This window comes from Eptesicus fuscus, chromosome 4, assembly GCF_027574615.1.
Source record: "Eptesicus fuscus isolate TK198812 chromosome 4, DD_ASM_mEF_20220401, whole genome shotgun sequence".
NCBI lineage: Eukaryota > Metazoa > Chordata > Mammalia > Chiroptera > Vespertilionidae > Eptesicus > Eptesicus fuscus.
Window position 1 is genome coordinate 79,318,651 of NC_072476.1, and position 23,859 is coordinate 79,342,509.

General features: G+C 34.4%; 1 protein-coding gene across 1 annotated transcript in view; it reads left to right on the top strand.

The window, feature by feature from the left end:
• ADAMTS6 (ADAM metallopeptidase with thrombospondin type 1 motif 6) overlaps nucleotides 1–23,859 on the top strand; it is a 206,406-nt gene that overhangs the window by 96,505 nt on the left and 86,042 nt on the right. The window contains exons 10-12 of the mRNA XM_008161866.3: nucleotides 4,558–4,699; nucleotides 11,357–11,464; nucleotides 21,841–21,986. Coding sequence (XP_008160088.1) covers nucleotides 4,558–4,699; nucleotides 11,357–11,464; nucleotides 21,841–21,986 — 396 coding nt within the window. The remainder of the gene's footprint in view (nucleotides 1–4,557; nucleotides 4,700–11,356; nucleotides 11,465–21,840; nucleotides 21,987–23,859) is intronic.

Consider the following 23,859-nt stretch of genomic DNA (forward strand, 5'->3'; position numbering starts at 1 on the left):
GAGAGCATAACTTAGTGAACCGTTATTGATGCTGTGTTTGCATATCGGAAGCTTCAAGTTCAGTTTTGTTCAAGCACCCCTCTCATCCAGAGGACAAGAAAGGTCTGACTTAAAGTAAATCATTTTAGGATGAAATGTATGGTTAGTTTTGTGAAGACTGGTAGTGCAGTTTATGAGAACATAGTAGGTAAGAAACTTCACTTGTAGGTGATACCAACTTACTTCATTTTTACTTAATTTAGATATATGAGCACAATTCTGTGGAAAATAATACCTGAGGGCATTATTATGTTAACTTTTTGTTGTTGTTGTTCAGACTGTTAAGATATGTACAGAGTTATATAGAAAGATTTATTTTTTAGATTGACCCACTGTACTATAGACTGAAGGTACTTTATCGCAGTGGTCGGCAAACTCATTAGTCAATAGAGCAGCAAAGCAGTTTGCCAACCACTGCTTTATCGTATAATTGTTGAAGTGAAAAATAAATCTACAATTACAATTAGGGGTATGTCCTCATGTGTTCTGGAAACAAAGCCAAAAGTGCATATTTTATGTAAGGGTCTGTAAATTTTAGTTGAAGACTCAACTCTGGCTCATGTTCCTATTTTCAAGGCTAACTTTTGAGCTATGTAAATAAGACTTCTCTAAATTAGAAGTAGAATACATAAAATATGACTTCGCTATCATGCTGCGAGGATTTCTGGAAATGTAAATATACTTTGATTTACTAAGAATTTCATAGTCAAGGAAAAAGCATGTTCTTCAAACTGATACACATTTTTTTTTTTTGCCTTGTCTTAGAAGCATAAACAAAAGCAGAGTCTGTGAATTCAATAGTTATCTATATTGCTGTATATTTTAACTAGGATTGGGCTTTTAGTTATGAAATATATGCTGCTAGGGAAATAATCACAATTCTACTTTTTAAGTTTATTCTTTTGCTCTGGACACATGTATATTATACTTAACAATAGTAAGTTGCATTAACATCTCAGATGGAAACTACTAACAGTATCCTTCATTTTTTTAATGATGAGTGAGCGAGGTTTATGTTTTCTGAGTGGAAAAATTCTCATATGTCACTAAAACACAAACTATGTTTAAAAGTGCTATTTGACGAGAAAATATTATATGTAATATTACCACTGTTATTATTTTGTTAGTAGTAGCATAATTAATACTAGGTTCATCATCATAAGAATTGTGTGATTGAACTGATGAGCTAGAACCCTGGATTAAATAAAAATTACTCATAATTTCCACTTTGTTAAAAGGAAATAATTATAAAATATAAACAAAAATCTCATCTGTAATATTTTTAAGAGAAAATATTTGTCCCAGGAGACCTGTACAAAAATATTCTTATCTGCATAATTTGCAATTTCCAGAAATTAGAAATAATTCACATGCTCATTTGATATTTGTGGCATAGTCTTAAATGGAATGTCAAAGAACAATATAAATGGACAGGTTATAGTTCTACACATCAATATGGATATGTCCCACATTCCTAGTACTGAGTGAAAGAATAAAGTCACAAAGGAAAACCTACAATATGACTCCTATCATACAGACTCCAAAATCAGGCAGCTGAATATTGGGAGGTAAAACTACTAATAAAATGAAGGAAATTATTATTAAACAATCATAATATTAGTTACTTCCTGAGGGACATGAGAGGTCTAATTGGGATATACTACTTGGTAATTTAAAAATAAATAAAGAAAAGCACTTTCAGGGTTAATATAAATCTCTACTTGAAATTAACAGGAAAGTAGCAGATAAACATTAGTAACCTTATGCAAAAGTATTTTTGTCACTTAACCCTCAGTTAAGAATTAAAATATGAAAATGACACCATCCCCCAAATACTTTAAGCAAGATTTTATTATATAATATATAACAGATATGGTTACTAGGAGGAAACCATGTAGTATATAGAAACACTTTAAATCAGCCTTGTCCCATACTTGCTTTCCTGGAGCCAATAATAATAGGTATGACACTTGACTTGCAAACATTGGTGATTTGTACAAATGTCACCAAACCCATCTCAAAAGGCCTTGTTGATGTCATGTTCCTATATATGCATGTTCATTCTTAAGGATTTATATGATTTTTTGCTTATATTTTGTTTTATATGTTATTTTATTCTTCTGTAAAACATACTGGAAACGGAGAACAAGACTTGTGTAGATATTTAATGAGACCACTTTAATACATAGGAATAGGTTATTCCAAAGAACTGAAACACAAATCCAGTTTGGGATACACTGACTGAGAAGAATTTGGCCACAGTGACCGCAGTGCATGGCATTCTTCATTGTCTGGAGGCCCTGGCAATGGTCTCTGCATTTGGTGTTTTTAAAGAGCAGGAACCATGATTGGAAGACCCATTAATACCCAAGAACAAGAACTTTAAAGGAATAAGTATTGTCACTTCCTCCTGGATTAAGTCAATTTTTAGTATTCTATCAGGGAAGGAATTTTTTCCTCATCGTATCTTGGCTTAAACTTTTGGGGTCCACATAATTGTTCCTATAAATATTTTTGCTTAATTTTCTGTATTCCTAAAAGTAATTATGTATAAATTTTTGAAATAGATTTTTAATTGGTGCCATGTAGGTGATTACATATTATATACTTAGGTGAATATATAATTATACTTTCTGCTTTATGTATTTACCTGTAGAACCCTGTACTTAAGTACTTCAGTACTTAAATTTTCTCCATTGATCTATAGTAGTACTTAACTTGATAACTTATTTTTATTACATATTTAACTCCTTTCATCAAGACTTTTATAATTTTGTTGCAGAGATGAAACTGATATTTTTTTAAAGAAAATTAAGGAATTAAGCAACTAATCCAATAATCTAATAACTATTGCATGTTATCAAAATGGTACATCTTCGTTTATTATATTTTTCGCATTGACCTTTTTATCATTAACCTTAGTATAAAAATTTGAATTTACTAGTAGAATTACATTTGCCTAAAATTTGCATATGCATATAGATTAAAGATGTTTTATATTATAAAATAAAAAGAACTTGCTGTTTCTAAAATTAATAAAAAATAATTATCTTACTGAAATACACAGCCATTTCTAAAAGTACAAAAAACAAATAAAAAGCGTTCTGTCGTGAAAACTGGGTAGCTGGGAAAAAAAAAAGTTGTTCTCTGTTAGATAGAAACCTTGAGCAGTGACAAGTGAATTGATTGTAATAGCCAATAGTAAAATCCCTCTATATTAGTACCATACTGAATATTCCATCTAAATATTTTATTGATTAAAAATTAATCAAGAAGGTCATAAATGAAAGGAAAAATGTGTAAAGAAAACAGTATTCTGTCCTTTGGAGCCCCCCACACTACCAGCCTTGGATCTTTTAATCTATCACCTTATGAATAGTAAGTTTCAATTTTTAAAAGGTATTAATTTGCTGCAGTGCAAATATGTTTGTATATAGCAAATTAACTTTTACATTTTAAGACTGTGATAAAATTTTAAGCAAATATCAAACTCATTATTATGCATGTTTCTTTTTTACTTATCTATAAATGAAAAATTGTACTGTCCTAAATAATAGTTGAAGAACTTATACTTGTGAAATTATTTTCCTTTGGCAAAGCAGATGGAAAAGATTTTGGGGAAAAAAACACAAGTGCTGGCACAATTGACAGGAATGTTGGAAAAAATTTTTAAATGTTGGCATAGGAATTCTTTAAAAATTCTAACTTACATGTGAAATGAAAGTACAAAAGCATCTGTCCTATTTTATGCACACTGACTAAATAAAATGAACAATTATATTTAGCAAAGTATAAAGCTCCTTAAACTAAGGTATTCTGTCTGGTTTTTGGCAATCTTTATGTTATTTGTTCCACTGAATTAAAATATTATGTTTGAGTGCAAGCACACTTTGAAAAGCAGAAATTATATAGAGAGGAGAACATTCCCTTTCTTAACTCTGATGACCCTAAATGAAATATGAAATTTTTGAGAGACTAAACACTTGTAATATACTTGAGAGGAGAACTTTGGATCTTAGCCTCATCTGTCATTCAGCCCGTTTATTATTGAAATATTTCAAGAACCTTTGGACATGTCATATATTGTTCTGCCCAAGGTGGAAATATATAGATTAAGTCTTTAAGGGTTACAACCACAATTTCCCCCCCACATTTTATGTTTTTAATTCTACTACCAGATGTGGTTATATTTTCACTGAAAGCAAACAAGAAACTTACAGCAACATGAAATTCTGTTTTGATTCCTTCAGAAATTAGTTTAAATCTGTTTTAAGGCCAACATGACATTTTCAGATTGTTGTCTGAGATACTTTTATTATGTCTTGGTGCTGGAAAAAAGATTGGAACTCTTATTCAGGTTTCAGTAAAGTTATTTTGCCATGTGATTATTTCTTGGTAGGAAGTATTGTTTTTCATGCATCAAGTTATTAAAACAAAGAGCTCAATACCTGGTTTCATAATTGTGATTGAAATGGTCCATAGTGTACCTAATCTTCTTTGATCCTTTGTGTTGAACAGTTCAGGCCGTGGCACTTGCCTTAATAATGAGCCTCCCAGGCGTGAATTTATTTACCCAACTGTGGCCCCAGGTCAGGTGTATGTTGCTGATGAGCAATGTCGTTACCAGTATGGAGAAGGATCCCGCCAGTGTAAATTTGGGGTAAGAAGTCTCAATCCTTATGTTTAGTTGTTTCTCTGTGATCTTTCATGATACAAATGTTAGAATGGAGTTTTGATGAATATACTTTACCTCTGGTAACATTGTTAATGCAAATATTGCCTTTGATACTGCTCTTTTCCTGAAATTGGTATAATATCTATTTCTAAATGTTTGCATAATCCTAAATTAAACAATTTTCAAATGTCTTTTGTAATTTTTATTGTATTTCTTCTTTAAGTCCTAAGCTTATGATGTCAACTGAAGTTTATCTTAAGAAATGTTATGGCTTTGAAACCTCTCCCTCACCCTCACCTTTTCTGGTACTCTAATAATTGCATTAAGGGCATTTTTATATTGGCTAGGAGAAGCCTTTACTTTATATATTCTAGTACTGAGTCATTTCAAGTTGCTTCAGTCCACTGCCCACATTCTAACACAACCATGTGGGACAAGATGACGCTAACCCAAATAGAGAAACAAGGAAAATTTTTGTGGGAAAAAAGATATGATTGACTCTCCGTGACTGCCTAAAGAAGTCTGTGTCTAGCTCAGAAAAATGAATACAAAATTCTTCTTGAGTTTCATAGAGAAAGATTTTGGTGTCTAGGATGGGGACATGTTTATAGTCGGTACACATTATAAGCATGTTTTTAAAAATGTATTTGTATTGATTTCAGAGAGGGAGGTTGAGGGAGAGAGAGCTAGAAACATCAGTGATGAGAGAGAATCATTGATTGGCTGCCTCCTGTACACTCCCGACCAAGGATCAAGCCCACAACTCAGGCATGTGCCCTGACCAAGGAATCGAACCGTGATCTCCTGGGTCATAGGTCAACGCTCAACCACTGAGCCATGCCAGCTGGGCAAGCATGTTGAAAGAAAAAATAGAAATTTAAATAAGTTGTCCAAAAATATTCAGGAGTGAGAAATAAGTTTAAAGACTTGGTTTCTATTTTTATGCAAATAGTGTTTAAAAATGCCTTTTAAAAAGCAATAATAAAAATAATTACGTTTTCACATAGTTAAGATGAAACAATATATGCTGTACTGCACCAATTATTTCTCTAGGTACAGTACAAAGGAAAGTGATTTTTAAAATCTCCCTTGGGTGAAAATCCTATTATGATTCATGGTCAGCTTTGACAGCACATTTTGTGCACTAGATTTAAAGATTGTGTGCAATAGTCTTGAGTAAAACATTGACCTTTCTTGTCTCTCTCTGCTGTAGAGTTCTCTATTCTTATTTCTTTATGGTTTTAGTTCCTTTTTTCTTGAGTTGCTTTTTCCCTCAGAAACTTTAATCCCAGTCTTTGTATATACTTGTAGTTTAGTAGGTTGAAACTCATGATCAAATAAGATTATAGATTTTGTTAATTATTCTTATTTATGGTCTCTCTTTTCTGTGTTAGCAAGTGAAATAGTTAATTTAGTTTTTCAATTGGAAATTGGGTTTTAACTCTACAATATATCCTATATAATAAAAAGGTAATATGCAAATTGACCCTAACAGCAGAATGACCGCTGGACCAGTCACTATAAGGCACACTTACCACCTCTTGGGCTGTTTCCCGGCCTGCTGGCTCCAATCACCTGATGGAAAATGGGGAACTGGGGGTGGGTGGTGGCAGGGGGCTGGGCCAGCTGCAGGCAGCTGGGGAAGATGGCCCTGATCGCAGGCCAGGCCTAGGGACCGTACCCGCGCATGAAGTTCATGCGCCAGGCCTCTAGTATTTCCATATTAGATAATTTGTATTACCAGTTCTACAGGATATATGGATGTACTTTTTCTTCAGTGAACTAATAAAAAAATTGTCCTGATTAGCCTATCTCTCTCTATATATGTATATCTCATTTATTTCAGATTAGTTGATATGAAGTGAGATAAATAGTAATTGAGAAATTGTGTATTTTCAGTTATGTTCCTTATACTCAGCTTTTAGATTCTTTTTCTCTATGCAATTATAGACTTTTGTAATAGATATCAAATAAAATTGGAAAATGAAAAGATATTAACATTTACAATCTTAAACAAGTATGAGGAGATTGTAATGGCTATAAATGCAAAGACCAAAACTGTATAGCACAATATGCAGAGTTGTATAATATAGTAATTTATAAATGACATATAGTTTATAAATGATATTTACATAGTCTTTTTTGTGAGGAACTTCAGACTGCTTTGATTAAAATTGTAATTATTTTATAATGTTTTATAGATAAGGTAACTAATCTGAATTTATGGGGAATTATTATCATCTATGACGTTTGTTACTGTTTACATAAATTTAAGAGTTAGCACATAAATGCAAATAGTGGGTTGTTGTTGCTTACTTTAATGTAGAACTGAACCATGTTTTATTAATAGACCATATATTCTGAAGCATAAATGGGAACATTTGATCTAATATATGGTTTCACTATGGAACAAGATAATTTTTGAAGGAATATTTTTTAATAGCAAGACTGCTTACCATTAGCTAATTGACCATCAGTAGATTTTATTTAGAGACTTTTTCCAGTGAATGGCAGCCAAGTTGTTGTAAACTTCAGACAGCAAAAGAGTATGATAAGCATGCAAAGTTCTTTTTATTTATCCGCACATGACGGACATTCAATCATGTTTGCTTTCCTCTATGAATATCTGTCATCCATGGTACCATCTCTGTATAGCTGCTTGCTGGTAGTGCTTTAGGAGAATCTGAACCATCTGTACGTTTGGGAGCATACAAAGATATTTTAAGGGTCACACTGATTCATCCTTCAATCTCAGTGAAATACTTAGAAGTACATATAAGGGAAGTTTAAAGAAATTAAATTTGAGTATCCTGTAAAAAAGAAAGCTAAATGTTGGCCTCAAAACCATCTTAAGACTTCAGAACATTTATTATTATAGTTTGGTTGCTGGTAACAAATTGTTCTCCTTCTCTACCAAGAGCATTAAAAAACACAGTGGCCTTAATTATTATAGCTGGAAGGTTGTAGGTTAGATAGTAGGAACAATTTCAAGTGATTAAAATTGGAATTTTGCACTGAGGGAGATTGTAAAATCACTTTGCTTGGAGATTGTAAGACGGTGTAACTATTCTACAGTGTGGTCTGGTATGGATTTAGGGAATAAAAGACATGGACTTATTTTAGCACCTCAATTTTCTTTTGGAGTCCAAATATGTATATTTACCAAACATATACTAGATAAGAAATTGATTTAATTTATATTTTTCCCCTAAAATTCAAGCCAAAAATCATAGGTTCATAATCACTTGTATACTTAAAATTCAGTAGTTTTCACTCTGGGTTTGCTTCTTAGAGGTATTTTTTTTAAATCATTTTTAACCCCTTCAAATTGATGATTAGTTATTTATCCAAATTAGTTTTTGTTTAACACACACACACACAGACACACACACTGCTCTTCTAAACTCTCTTGCACTTCAATTACCCACATAACAGGATTAACCTATTTAAAGCTGAAATAAGGGTACATTATTCTCTTTCTTCAGATGGCTACTAAACACCTGGAGCCAGGCCATGGGGTCACCATATGTTGGTTTTCAATTTTCTTTTGTGTGATACATTGATAAGTAACCTTTCTAATCATTGATGCTCCTTCTTGACCTCTTCAGGGCTCTGCTCTCCCCCTTGGCCATCAAGACCCTTTATTGCAAACAGCTGTTGAGAGATGTTACTGATAGGGTAATGAGGACAAAGAGGATGTTTCATATCCACAGCCAAGGACCCAAAATGGCATAGGGTTTAGGATTTCCAAGGGCAGAAAATTTGTATCACTTTTATAATCTGTACAGTTGTTTAAAATGTAAAAATTAAAAAAAAATCTAGCAATAAAGATGCCATTTTCTCTTCAGATTCTATTTTACTTCCTTAATGATATAATAAATATAAAATGTTTTTGCACTTTTGTGATATTTCTCTCCCCGTTTTGTAAATGGCTTATTTTAGTTTTCTCAAGTAAATAAAAGGGCGTTCCCCCCTTACTTTTTAGTATCTTTTACAGCTATAATTACATGAAAAGGATGGAAATTTTAGAGAACATAATTCTAATTTCTTTTATTGTTTTGAAAGGGCCTTTGACTATAAAATAATTCAATTATTCTATTTTGATCAAAGCAGCTCTAGTTCAGTTTTTTACAGAGTTATTTTCTGAATATCAGGTAATTCTGATATATTTAAGAGAAATAAGAAAGTGGCTTAGTTGTTTAGGGATATTTTGGACATTGATATTAGCCAGGCCTGATTCAGATCTAGATTTAATTAGGATTGAAGCAAGTTGCTAAATCTCTCTGAAACTATAAAGTTTCTCACACTTTCTAAACAGATTTTCGTGATGATTAAATGAGATACAAATATAAATATGCCTACAACAGTAGTTGACAGTATCCCCTGATAAAGTGTGAGTTACTTTCATTTATTTTCCTGCCTGAAACATTCCTGCTACGGGGCATGAAGTATATCCTGGAGCTTCTCCAATGAGGGCAGATGTGGTTTTATTTCATCACTGTTCAGCTCTGACTTTTAGAAGATATTTTTATACATTGACCTGAAATCGGCTCCCTCTTAGCTTTTATTTATATTTTCTTTTTTCCAGTTTGATTGAGAAATAACAGACATACATCACTATGTATGTTTAAGGCAGGGGTCCTCAAACTTTTTAAACAGGGGGCCAGTTCACTGTCCTTCAGACCGTTGGAGGGTCGGACTATAGTTTAAAAAAAAACTATGAACAAATTCCTATGCACACTGCACATATCTTATTTTGAAGTAAAAAAACAAAACGGCAAAAACACCCGCATGTGGCCCGCGGGCCGTAGTTTGAGGACGCCTGCAAACTGTACAGCATAATGGTTTGATTTACGTATATTGTGAAATGACTACTACAGTGGGTTTAGTTAACATCGATCATTTTATATAGTTACAATAAAAAGTTATACTCTGAATCTAAGTCTTAATTTTTATGAAAGTGGTCTCTGTTAGAGGCAGATACCCTCAAAGACGTATCTCTCTAAGAAGGAAGCATCACAAGCCACAGGGTTAAGACTACAAAGGAGCAACTGCTTGGGATGTGGGGAACAAATGCCAGCAGAGATTTAAGTGTCCACATGTTTACTGTAGATGTTTTTGTTTGCTTAGTGGCTACTAAGTTATATAGGTTTTAAGTGGTCTCCTCTAACTCCTTTTCCCCCCATAAACCCTCTTTTGTTCATAAATGATTTTGCAGAATGCTACGTTTCTCACAGAATGCATTTATCACCTTTCAGCAGAAAGCAATAAAAATGCATTAATCTGGAATGCCTGGTCAGAGGGCTTGAAGGAGCATGCTAGGGAAGGACCCGAAGAGATTCCTTCAGTTTGCTTTACCCTGTGGAGCATGCCCATTTTCTAGAAACTTTTGAGTTAATTCACTGTTAGCGCTTTATTTCTGAATTGTGTTAACATGACAGTAGTTCTTTTAAACATTTTTTAAAATTGAGATAAAATTGATATATACTATGTTTGTTTAAGGTGTACAATATAATGATTCAATATTTGGATATCTTGTGATCATCACACTTAGTTCACATCACCATACATGGTTACAAAATTTTTTTGTCTTGTGATATGTGATTGAAGTTTTGAGAGTTTAAAGAGTAGTTGGGGAATAATAACAATAGAAGTGAATGTTATGTATAAGTTTATCTTTGCATTCCAGATTAATGTTTTTTATTACAAAAAGATATTTTATACTCAGTGGATCTAGTTTAAATTAAAAACTTGCAATATCATTAATGATGCTAGTTGATGATCATATATAAAGAGAAACTGAAAATTTTCAGTTTCTTCAAAATAAGCTTTTTTGGCTTTTATTTAAAACACTTTATTCAAGTAGATGTTGAACAGCTTGTTTTAAAATCTGATAGTGTGTGGACCAAATGAGGTCTTTTATATTGCTGATATTAGAATAAGTGTTGTAATTTTCCCATAATAATGTAGGACAATGAAAAACCATAATAAAGAAGACAGCTCCAAACAACATCTGAACTATGTCAATTATAGAAATGCCAGTTAAATAAGTAGCAGCATTTGTTCAAAATCAAATTTCCCTTTCACGAAGGTGGTAGACTACATTGATGAACTGCAAATAACATTGCTAGATTGTTCTTTAGGCAACTTTGAATTTTAGAAATTATTCCCTGCCCATGCCTATGGTCTCTATTTTCTTCTTAAAATGATCTTTACTTGAATATTACAGTAGATCTAAGAAGTCAAATACCTAGCACCACTCTATTAGTAATTGGTAAGTTTGTTCTTTTGTCTATACTTGAGAGTATTAAGCGTATATTCCCTTTCTACATATTCATTCTTTCCCCCTACACTTCCCTGTTAATGGAATTTCTATACATTATTTTTAAAAGAGCTTAATCAATATTAAAAACTAAGATATACTTTATCCACTAAAATGAGAGTTTTAAAGACAAACATTTACATGATTCTGCACAATGGATAACCCACCTTCCATAAGAGCCTCCTCCAAAATCCTCACTTTGATGTGTCAGCACCAGCAAGAAACAAACAATGCTGCATGTCTGCGGGTGTATTTTATGGAAGAGTGGACATGATCCTAGTCTTTACTTCTGATAAACTTGCTTTTGCCTTCTTTCCTAGGAAGTGTGTAGAGAGCTCTGGTGTCTCAGCCAAAGCAACCGCTGTGTCACCAACAGTATTCCTCCAGCTGAGGGAACATTTTGTCAAACTGCGCATATTGAAAAGGGGGTAAGCTCAAATGTTTTAACTATTTGATAAATGTTTGGTGTTGATATTCTGCTACTATCGTTAGGAAATCGTGCATATTAATTAAAATGTACTTGAGAAAATAATACACTTCTAGTCTAGTGAATTGATTGTCAAAATATTATATCTATATATAATCATTGTTTAGAAAATTACAATAAACAATATTTTCTGGGCCAGTTTCACCTTTCTGTAAGTATTTTTGGTTGTTATATTTGTGTAGAAAATGTCTAATAACAATTCTACATAATAGAGTATGCTTAGTCATGTGTTTGGGGGTTTTTTCTGGTAACTAATTTCCAGGAAAATTATGTGATCCCAAGATATTTTATAACTATAGTTTTAATTAGAGTCACTTTTAAATTGCAATATGAAAGGGCTAATAATTGAAGAATACTTAATTTATTGAGCATAGAAATTGGAACAAAGTAATTTTAGTTTCATCAGAATAGTTTTCAAAAATATTATTAGAAGTTATTGAAACAGATAGGAATCATTTATGCTATTCCTGAAGTTCTTTAGGAATTTCTAATTATGCAAATTCTAGAGTTTATGGCTATGGACTGAGTTTGCAATAATAACTACTAGTGTCATCTATTCTCAGTTCTGACTTCTTCCATGTTAGTTGGGCTAGTTTCAACAAAGATCACGCTGGATTTCAGCTTGCAATCTGATGTTTAAGTAAAAAGAAGGAAAGCTTTTGGGCAGCTGTCACAGTTTATTAATCCTTGCTGACGGCTTCATTCAGGACCCATGACCTAGTGCCATGGTGATGGCTTTTCCATGCTGCGTTTGGAAATGTTGGTAAATTATGCTAAATGTATGAATTGATTAGGTCATTTTTAAAGGATTAAGGATCTTTTTTTTGAGACTATGTAAGTAGCCAATAAAAATACAAAGACCTTCGCACACTACCAAAAATTCCTTCTTTTTTTTTTTTATTTTTGGAGTAATAGAAAATATTAGGAACCACATTCTTCAAACAATAGTCTAGGTTTATTTTGGAACCAACAATTCTTGTCAACGACAAGTAGCAATTTAAATCAATCTGTACTTAGAAGAAATACACAACTGTAAGGGGGGAAGTCACAGTGAGAATCTGTTTCTTTATTTGCCATTGATTGTTATTCTTATAATCCAGTCCATGGGCCACAGTTTCTATTTGCTTGGAATAATACTGTCACTAAGCCTGATGGCTCTTTTTATTCAACTTTATTTTTTAACATACAGCATAAAAAATTCATTATTTTAAATACCTCAGAGCTCTCCTAAAGCATTCTATAAATTATATAATCACTCCAAATGAGTAAATCACAAGTAGTGGCTATTTGAGAACACATAGTTCAACCCTACCAATCACTTACACAGTAAACACATATTTAATGTCTTATCATTTGTGCTTAATTGCAGGATCCTCAAATGTCATATTTTACAATTATGTGTATAGTATATGTGATAGACATATATTTCTTGAAAATTTCAGACAACTTTGAGGAATATTTAGATGACACTCAATAATATTAAAGCTAATGTATTTAATTTAAATTTAGATAAATAAGTAGAAGGGAATTATTCTTCTAAGCATAAATAAGAATGAGTACAGATAAAAAGTGAGCAAAATGGAAAAAATATATTTGATTTCTAAAGATTCACATTTTTAGTTTAGGTTGGTTTTCATCTTTTTTATTCCTAGCCCCCCTTTTTTTTTTTCAAATGAAGTCTACATAATTCTGATGTATACATTTTAAAAGTGACAATTATCTGGTTAAAAGAATCCCTTACCTGACTCCTTACCCTGTCAGCTTCTAATGTACTTCAACAGAACATCTTGAACTCCATGAAAAACTATTTGAGAACCTTGTAAGTGTAGCAAAGCTTGTGTACCAAGAGGTCATTTATATTCCCAACATTAGAGTTTAGTTTGATAAAGTCAGTATGTTGGATTTCACCATCTAAAATTATTCTGCCAAACAAAAATCTTAACAGTTGTTCCAGGGATATGAAAGGTCAGTAGACAGCTTTAGGAATGGTGCTAAGTCTTAAAACGAATGAATGAATGAAAACAAACACATGTAGACTCCTAGAAAGAAAAAGGACAGCACTCTAGGAGAAGACCTTGAATATCTTCCTATCATTAACTTTGAATTTTTGAAGAGGTTTTTAAAGAACTAGGTCCACCTACGTTTTTAAGGAGAAAAAAACAACAAAGGACTAGTCATTTGAGCTCAGCCGTTCTTAACTTATTTTTTAGTAACTGCCTTTGTCATATCTTTTTACAAGTTTTGTTGGTGGTGATTTAAGTTATTTTTTTCTCCTTAAAAGAAAAGTGTTTATTGTTGCCAAATTGCAGGTTTTCCTTCTAGGGTTATATCTATCTGGAAATTAAACCAGAGCTCAGCATTTTGACTCAAAACAACCATGCAAAAAAGAGCTAGGGACAAAAATCAAAGTGGAATTTTCAGTTGGTCAGGTCAACTTTGTGTGGACAGTCTGTGTCCTTGCCATCTGAAAATAGTTAGCATTGGGAGCAGTCTGGAAGAGGTTAGTGGGGGTGGGGCGGTGGGAAGAACCTGTGTAATACTTTCAACAATAAAGATTTTTTTTAAATTAAAAAATAGTTGGCATTACCAATAATGATGATGGTGATACTGAATATTTTTAAAGTACTTACACTGTGCCAGGCACATATTTGTTCTGTTTAATAGTGACAAAGTCCTATGAGGTAGAAGTTGTTTTATTTCCATTTTACAGATGAGGAAACTTAAACTTGAAAGCCTAAGATTACACAGCAATTTAATGGCAGGGCGAGATTCCAACCCAGGTCTTACTAATTCCAAAGTTGGAAACTGTGCCCCTCTGTCTTGCCTCTGAGTTCACATTACCGTTAGATAGGAAATTTTGTAGAGAAAAAAGCAAATTTTCATTGTCATGGGAATAAAACGAGTCACTGAGCTTGAGATTGGTAGTCACAATGTATTCTATTCTTTAATTCTAAGTGGGGTTTTTACTTACTTACCTGTAACAGCGTCTTATCTCAGGAATCACAATAGGAAGGCACTGAAGGCAGAACATTAGCTAAGACTATATGATTGTGTTACAATTGGCAAAATAACGAAGCTCCATTTTAAAAATGAGAGGTAACCTATTTCTACCTATTTCATAGAAATGTTGTGAGGACGGCCCTGACCGGTTTGGCTCAGTGGATAGAGCGTCGGCCTGGGGACTGAAGGGTACCAGGTTCGATTCCGGTCAAGGGCATGTACCTTGGTTGCGGGCACATCCCCAATAGGGGGTGTGCAGGAGGCAGCTGATCGGTGTTTCTCTCTCATCGATGTTTCTAATTCTCTATCCCTCTACCTTCTTCTCTGTAAAAAATCAACAAAATATATTAAAAAATAAAAAAAGAAATGTTGTGAGGATGAAATGAGATACTATCTCAGTGAACTTTTTATGGTTTTCTGGAGAAGGAAGGTACTAGTATATATTACTAGAGCATCATCGTCACTTTTGGTTATTATTTGCCAACCTTAGATGATTGTGGGGCAGAAAATTCTTTGTCAGATTATCTTACCTGGCAGTAGCAAGCATCAGAGAGTATAAGGATAAATTTGTGTTCCTCAGAAACATGAATGGAATATACACGACTTCTGATTTTAACTCTAAATTTCAAAAGTACTCTCATCAGAAGAAACAAGAAAGAACCTACATCCTGTCTAGCCAGCAGGATAAAACCAAAGCTGCTCATAGTTTTTTGAATAATTTGTTTTAAATGGTGAGGGGAGAAGGATTGCTTAAGTGATAGCATAGACATATCCAGAGGACTGGATCCACAATGATCTTGTCAAACTCTGGCTGCAAAAGATATGGGATCCCTGCCCGAGGCGCAGTTCCACAAATGTTCCATGTAAGTATGGGAACTGTTCCATGCACATTTAGCAGATGGAGTAAGAAATATGGCCAAAAAATTAAAAACTGATCTTTGCGTGAGTCCTGGGGGGTCTGACATCGCTATTACAGCCATTGGATGTTTGCCTGAATAAGCCATTCAAGGATTGAATAAGAACCATATGGTCTGAATGGATGTGCTTAGGGACAGTAGCATTAACCAAAGGAGGAAATTTGATGAGCCCAGACAGTGCGCTAGTTGGTACTGTGTGTCCATGGGTCAAACGCCTACAAATAAATCAATATAACTTTAACCCAAAAATTTTTCTTTAGACATGGCATCAGCAATAGCACTTTGGACAGGCATTGGAGGGATGCCACATTTGATGAAATAGTAAACAAAGATTTAGACTGTAAAAACTTTGATAGCAGTATGGGCATTGTTATGGAACAGGATATCAATGATAATGAAAACCCAATCCTTGCAAGCTCTGATTGTGACCACAAAGAAGGTTTAGAATACTTGGTTTATTTCCAAAAGATTGATTTGATGATTCTACAAGATCCAGTTAGAGATATAGCCCAGCATTTAGACTTACATATATATATGACATCGGTTCTTAGTATCTTTGTATGGGAAACACAGGGCTGGCTTAGACTAGGATTATTATAGACCCTTCGAAAGCATTGCTATATAATAGGACATTTGCAGCCTTAGATCTTAGAGTAGAATATAACATGTTTCAACTGGGTCCCAAACTAGCTCTTAAATTGCTCTAGAAATTTCCATAGCATGGGATGACAAGTTCTGATTTAGAATTTGGGCTGGAATAAGCTTCAGAATTCCTGCACCTGGAGAGTGGAAAGATAAGGCTTTTAATAGTGCTGTGCTTCAACTTTTAACTTTTCTAACTTGGGAAGAACATTCTATATTGAATCACCAATATCCCTTGCTTTAAAATCTTAGGATTTCCTTAGAGATCTCTCATTCCAGATGCTGGCTAGACCCAGTGCTGGCTATGGTACAAGATCTATAATCACATCCTAGTGACTCTAGTTAAAAAATATGTATGTTTTCAATATTTAAAAAAAAAACATTTTAAAAGTATACTCATCTTGAAAAAATTTTTGTGGAATTCTGAAAAAATCTCAAATTTAGATTTTTAAATTTATAATGTATCTTGCTTGAAAACAATTTCCTGATGTGGATTATGAAATTCAGCAAGAGATGTTGTTTAATAATTATTTCTTAGGAAAATTTTTAAAGCTTCACTGGAGTATATTGTCTTTCTAGATCATTTTTAAATATATTTGTTTTACTTTGAAGGAATGTGAAAAGCAGGAATTCTTGAACAATCTGAGAATTTATTCTTGGAATGTGATAGTTTCACTTTTACCTTTCTAAACCTTGTTAAACACACTTGAATTAGCAAAAAGAAGGCAAAATTATTTATCTGGATAATATGGGCTGAATTAATATGACTGATATTTAGAATACATCACTAGATTAGATATAATCTTAGAGAATAAAGATTCCCATATGAAGATTTCACTCTTTTCTTTTAAGAAAAGAAGTAAAATTCTTTGGCTTTGAAAATAGAGCTTGTAAAGGTTTGGCAACTTCAGGCAAAGAAAAAAAAAAAAGGATAAAAATAGAAAAGACAACACTCAAAAATTTTCACCTTATGTGCTTATAGGATTTATATACTTCAGGTTGCTTTACTTAGTATAATCTAATTATACTTGTGACTTACATTAAATCAGTATATATTGATTCATGTAATTATCTAGAAAATTAGCTCAAATAACTTTATCCATATGAAGTTTCCTATGGATTTCTTAAAGCAGTTGTTATTATTAAGTTAGATAAGTTTCTTCTCTTAAAAGCAAGTGCTACATCAAGATACTTGCTACTACCAGAGGAGGGAAGTAGCAAGAATTCCAAAGAGATCTCTTCCTATAAATACAAGGTGGGGGGAAGCTAAACAAAACACGAAAAGTCAAACAAGTCCTTTGATGTTTTTTTTTTTTTTTAAATATATTTTATTAATTTTTTACAGAGAGGAAGGGAGAGGGATAGAGAGTTAGAAACATCGATGAGAGAGAAACATCGATCAGCTGCCTCCTGCACAACCCCACTGGGGTTGTGCCCGCAACCAAGGTACATGCCCTTGACTGGAATCGAACCTGGGACCCTTCAGTCTGCAGGCCAATGCTCTATCCACTGAGCCAAACCAGTCAGGGCCTTTGATGTGTTTTTAACTTCTTTGAAGGTATGTCTGCACAGAAACAATGTCTAAAGTTGTCCTAATCCAAGCCATATTGGAATAGAAAACTAAAGTTAGTCCCCATTTCATAGTTAGGGAAACTAAAGAAAATAAATAAATGACTTGCTTTAAACCAAAGATACTGTTTGAATGAGAATTCAGGTCTGTAACACAGACTACACACAGTGAAGTTGTCCCTAGACAGACTGAAGTTGTTAACATGTTGACTAGTTAACAAAGTTGTTAATTAGTTATTAAACTAGACAGTAGTCTCTTGTCAATTTGTAGATGAATGATACTTATATTATTATTATTATTACTAGAGGCCCGATGCACGAAATTCGTGCAAGGGCCTTGGCCTTGTCCCCCCACCCACTGCTGCCATGGCGGGGGGCCTCTGCTGCGGCCCCCACCCACTGAGGCTTTGTCTGGAAGGAAGGATATCTAGAAGGCCATCCAGTCTAATTAGCATATCACCGGTACGCTTTTATCATTATAGATGAATCCTTCTTTTTTTAACCCATTAATCTTTGTTATTTAACTATCTGATATAATTGTCTATTATGTTATAATTCAATCAATAGGATGAATTTATGCAGTAAAAGGTTCTAGCAAACCAGTTATGAAATACTGTGTAAATGTGAAATAATCATGAGAATGGAGTAACATTTTATAAGCTGAATATTGTATTTATCTTTTACCTTAAGGATAGGTTTTAAAAGGAAAACAAAATCATTTGTGTGACTTCTTTTCCTGTCCTACACTTTGTGAGTCTCCAGGAAACGTATAACAATGTTATTAAATACTTTGGAACCTACATCTTTCTTATGTCTTTCACAATTCCTTTAGCCCCTGGAAATGCAGAAAGTGATTTTTTTTCTTTACCAATTATAAGAGTACCCAAGGAGGTCTGAAATAACATGTGGCTGTTCACTTATAGCTAAGTGGATTTTTTTATTTTCAGTCTCTTGTGTTATTTTGTACTTCATGTAGTAAAAAACAGTTCAGTAAAATATAGTGGAATATTATTTAATGTTTTCAAATATAGAATTCTACACCTCCAATAGATTTCCCCCTTCCCCAACCGGGGGCCCCCGACACACACACACACACACACACACACACACACACACACACACACACAAACTGATTTTTGTGTATTTTTGGACAGATAATTCCTTCTTTTCTAAGTGATGTTGGGCAAGTCAACCTGCCTGTAGACTCTGGTTTCCTCATCTGAAAAATGAAGTGCTTAGATCTCATGAATGCTAAGTTCTTTTGAGCTTTAGAACTCTGTGCTTTTATAAAATGTAAACTCAAGCTTTAATGTTATTTGAAATCAATAATGCTAGATTTCCAACTTGAAAAAAAAATAGACAAATTTTAAGAGTTGGAGTTTTTAAAAGTGTTGACATTAATTGAAACCATGGCCCAAATCAGTCATTGCTGGTCAATACTACTTTGTTCAGTCATTCTCAGAGAAAAAAATAGGTACAGGCTTAGATGTTCCTACACACAGGTACTTCTAATAACAAAAATGTAAAACCAGAGATTATTTGGCCTAATGTTGTGACTTTTATATAGGTGAAGGTCTAGCATAATTGGTGGCATATCATAATACAAATGATTGGTCTGTAAGATCAATTAGGTAAGCTGTAAGCTGGCAGCTGGAACATGCTCTACCTCTCCAGTGTACATTGTCAGTAGTCCTACTCCCAGAGCTGATACTGTATTATATCGGTTCAGCCAGCAACCTCTGCTTCATCTTTTTGGACAGATGGGTTTTGTTTTTTTTTTCAGGGTAATTTTCATTGTCAAAACTCATAATCTTTTTTAATGTCTTTAATATCTAATAGGTTAAGGCTCAGAATGTTCTGCCTTATAGCCAACCAAAATTTGAATTCTTCTTGCCTAATTTTTTTATGGACAAATGACAATTGCTTAGCACTTCTCTAAAAAGTCTTTTATGTTGTCACAACTACTAAAACATTTACTCAGTGCTAACTACCAGGGAAAGAAAGGTGAATTTGACTCTCTTTGCCCTCCAGTAGTTCCAGTTCCTTCCTGACATGTAGCAACCAAAACAGAACACAGAATTCTAAAACTGAACTAACGTTGTTATTCAGTCAGTGGATTTATTTTTTATTTTTTTTAAAATATATTTTTTATTGATTTTTTTACAGAGAGGAAGGGAAAGGGATAGAGAGCTAGAAACATCGATGAGAGAGAAACATCGACCAGCTGCCTCCTGCACACCCCGCACCGGGGATGTGCCCACAACCAATGTACATGCCCTTGACCGGAATCGAACCTGGGACCTTTCAGTCCGCAGACCGACGTTCTATCCACCGAGCCAAACCGGTTTCGGCCAGTCAGTGGATTTTTGTTGCTTATCTACTACATGCTCAGCACTGTCCTAGATAGAACATTCTGTGGTGACAGACGTGCTGGATCTGCTCTGCCCAACATCGTTGCCACACATGTGGCTGTGAAGCCCTGGAATGTAGCTAGTGGGTCCAAGGGACTGAATTTTTAATTAATTTAAATTTAAATAGCCACACTTGTCACATTAAGGTTTTTACATACTAACGAGAGGAGACAGACAATAATGGAGTAATTCGAAAAATAAACAGGGTAATTAAAGTAGTGTGAACTAAAACTATTACATCCTGGAGTTGCACTTTGGAATAAGGGTGGCCAATCAAGGAAAGAGCTCTCTGTTGAAATGACACTTGACCTGGGACTGAATGAAGAGAACATAGCGATATAAGGAATTGTGAGAAGAGTATTCCCAGAAGGACCAGCAGATGCAAGTGCCTTTATGGAGGGAACAGGCTTAGTGTTTGAGGAAAGGAAGGAAGGCTGGTGTGTCTGGAGCAATGTGTGAGAGAGAGTAAGGCTGGAGAAGGAGGCAGGGCTGGTTCCCATAGGCCACAGCTGACCAGAGTCTCTTAAGCAGAAAAGAGACATGACGTGATAATATGTTTTTTAAAAAGATCTCTCTGAGTGCTTACTGGAGAACAGATTGGTTATAGGTAGGAAAAAATGGAAGTAGGGGGACCAGGTAAGAAGCTATTCCATTTGCCATTGGTAGCAGTGAAAAAGGTGAAAAGTGAAAAAATTCTGGATATATATAATTAGTATTACACAATGATTATTATTTAAGCATCACATATCCTAATCCCTTTATGTTTTAATATAAGGCTGAATTTTTATTTAGCTAGCTAACATTGCTGACAGTTACTCAACTCTGATGTTGCCTGTTGTTATTCATGTAAACAAATGACTTTTCATAGCATCAGTATGGTTTGTCAATGTTTGATGGCAATTCACAAAAATGCACCGATAAAAGCCTAGAAATGCTTGTTGTTGTTTAAAAGGCTTTCCTTTTTACCATATTCTGCAAGTAAGATTTATCATGTTAGAGTTATGAGCTGATTATTTGATGTCTGCATCTCGATAAATTATTCCTGGCTTTCTACTTATGTGCAGTATGTGTGGTTTATTGCAGAGAGTAAAGCTGAGAAGAATTCCAATACACATGTTCGTGCAGGGGCTATGCACATGGCTGGTCGGTGTACATAAGGGTTTTTTTGTACCCAGTCCCTAGTGTCTTGGCATTACTTTTATTATGTCTGCAGTACTCGTGTAGATGAAATGCCACAACACATTCTTTTACTATTGTAGCCTCAACCAGCCTTTTCTTTTCTTTTTTCTTTCTTTCTTTCTTTCTTTCTTTCTTTCTTTCTTTCTTTCTTTCTTTCTTTCTAAGAAAAAGCAATTACCATCATAAAAATTCCTTACTGGGGAACTTTCCATATTGCGTTATCATTCCATGAGTCTAATAATAGTGGGATATAAAGAAAAAAATTTTTTAATACTAGAATATCTAAAAAAGACTTTTGAGGTCTCCATAATGAGAAACACGAAAAGTCTGGAGTAGGTGAAATAGTAAGGGAAGAGAAATAGACTCAAGTTTTTTAGACTCCTGGTACATGTTAGAGATTTTGCAATCATTGCCTAGCTAAAGATAATTTGCAAATCACACGCACCATCACCAATGTGTAAACACCGTTAAAGAACTATGTTATCTATTGGGAGAATGCTAATGCCTGTAATTGGTCATTGCCTGAACTTTGTGTATTTCTGTCCTGATAACTGTATCTGCCTAAAAGCTAATTCTGTGTTTTCTGTGCAATCTTGCAGTGGTGCTATCATGGAGATTGTGTTGCTTTTGGCACTTCGCACCCGAGCGTAGAAGGGGGCTGGGGTTCCTGGTCACTGTGGGGAAAGTGCAGCAGGACCTGCGGGGGCGGCGTCTCCTCATCCGTAAGACGCTGTGACAGTCCAGCGTAAGTAGCTAAAGTAAGCCGCAGCCAACAAAAAGACACAGTTGGAAATGATTCAAAGCTGTGGTTTCACATGTTATCTGTAAAAACGTTTCACTCCCGAGCCAACTGCTTGTCTTCAGAACAAGCACTAGGCAAGGAGAGCGGTGGAGCCTTGTTAGACAGACTTTCCTTTTTCTTCCTCGCCCCTTCCTATGTGACTAAAAATAAAAGAAAGGGGAAAAAGACAAGCATTGTGTATCTACCCCAGGTAGAGCCAGACTTCTTAATCTACTAATAATCAGATAGATTTCCTCTTCCAAAAACTACTGAATTATGGATGAATCCAGGTCTGGTCTTAGCTACAGTACCATTATTCCCAGGAAACCTAAGGTCTTTTCACATGTCACATAAAATTATTACTGCTACAGTAGTATTAAAAGGACCAATGAGAGCCCTTCAAGGGTTAAAATGCCTTGATTCGCATCACAAATCACAATGAAAAGAATACTGCCCATGTGTTAAAATAGTTTCCTTTCACATGCCCCCCATTAATCATCTTCCGGAGTTGCCACCACTTTTCTCCCCATGGCTGTTTTATGCAGGTCAGACTGCTCCTCTCCCACCATCTTTTTCTCCAGCCGGAGCCCCTCTGGCGGAAGGCCAGCCCCATCAGTATTCTTTGCTGTGGTATTGCTTCTCCCTCCCACCACTGCCCATTGTAGGTGGACGGTTCCTCTGCCCCTCTGGAGACTGCCCATTGCAGGTGGATGGTCTTTCCTGCCCCTCTGGAGACTGAACTGCTCCTTAGCAGCCACAGCAGGTCAGGGCTCACATTTTTGTCTAGAGCTCAGGTTGATGGCCTTCTTTCCCAACGCATATTTTGGTGCAGAACCAGGTGATGATATATCACTTCTGCTGTTTTCCTCTTTCTGGGGTAAAAGATGGTCTATATTTATTTTTCCCTCATTGTAACTCAGAATCCCTCTCTTTGGCTCCTCTCTCTAAATGTCTCTTTTCTTCTCTTTTTAGCTTGAAATCGTTTCCCTGGATATTAGTTCTGTGTTTCCATTCTCCCATTTTCTATCTGTTTTTACCCTTCTGCTAAACAGAGCTCACTCACTGTCACCTACGCATAAACCAGCCATGCTACCACCATCCCTATTACTTAGTTTTTGTCTGACCGACCCATTTTTCCCAAGCTGGTTCAAGCTGGGCCATTTGTTTTCCATGCTTAGAGTCACCATTCACTGGCATTCAAAACGTATTCAAAATTGTCACTTAAATTATCCCATTGATTTCAGTAAACCAAAGTTGTAATTTAGACTTTGCTATTTTTAAAACAAGTACAGAATAATTAACCTAAGTTCAACTATAGGCTACTGTAGAATAATAACCAAAATTATAAAGCCCTATAATAATCAATAATATACCCAGATATTTAAGAGCATGACAGGACCTCTTTTAAAAGAACAAGTTAGCTTTCAAAAATAGTATTCAAATAATAGCACATGGCTCTCCCTAATGTTTAATATTATAAAAATTAATTGATGGAAATAAAATACTTGACATCTTACGTTTTCATTAATTTGAGTATTATTTAAAGTATTTATATAATGCAAACACATTTGATGTTTAGATTTAACTTTTTAAAACTGTATATTTGAAATGAGATAGAAATTCATTTCTGCATTATTTACTTGGAACTGAAACTATTTCCAGAGAGTCATTTAGTTTCCTCTCCTGTTTTCAGTCTGGAAAAAAATCAAACTTTTCGTTCCCAACTTGGTGAACAAATAGCATCGGATGATGGGTTTGTTGAATATGATTCAAGTGGCTTTTCATTATAAATAACTGAATTTTAAGCTGGAACCTCAAATTGAACTAATCACCTCTT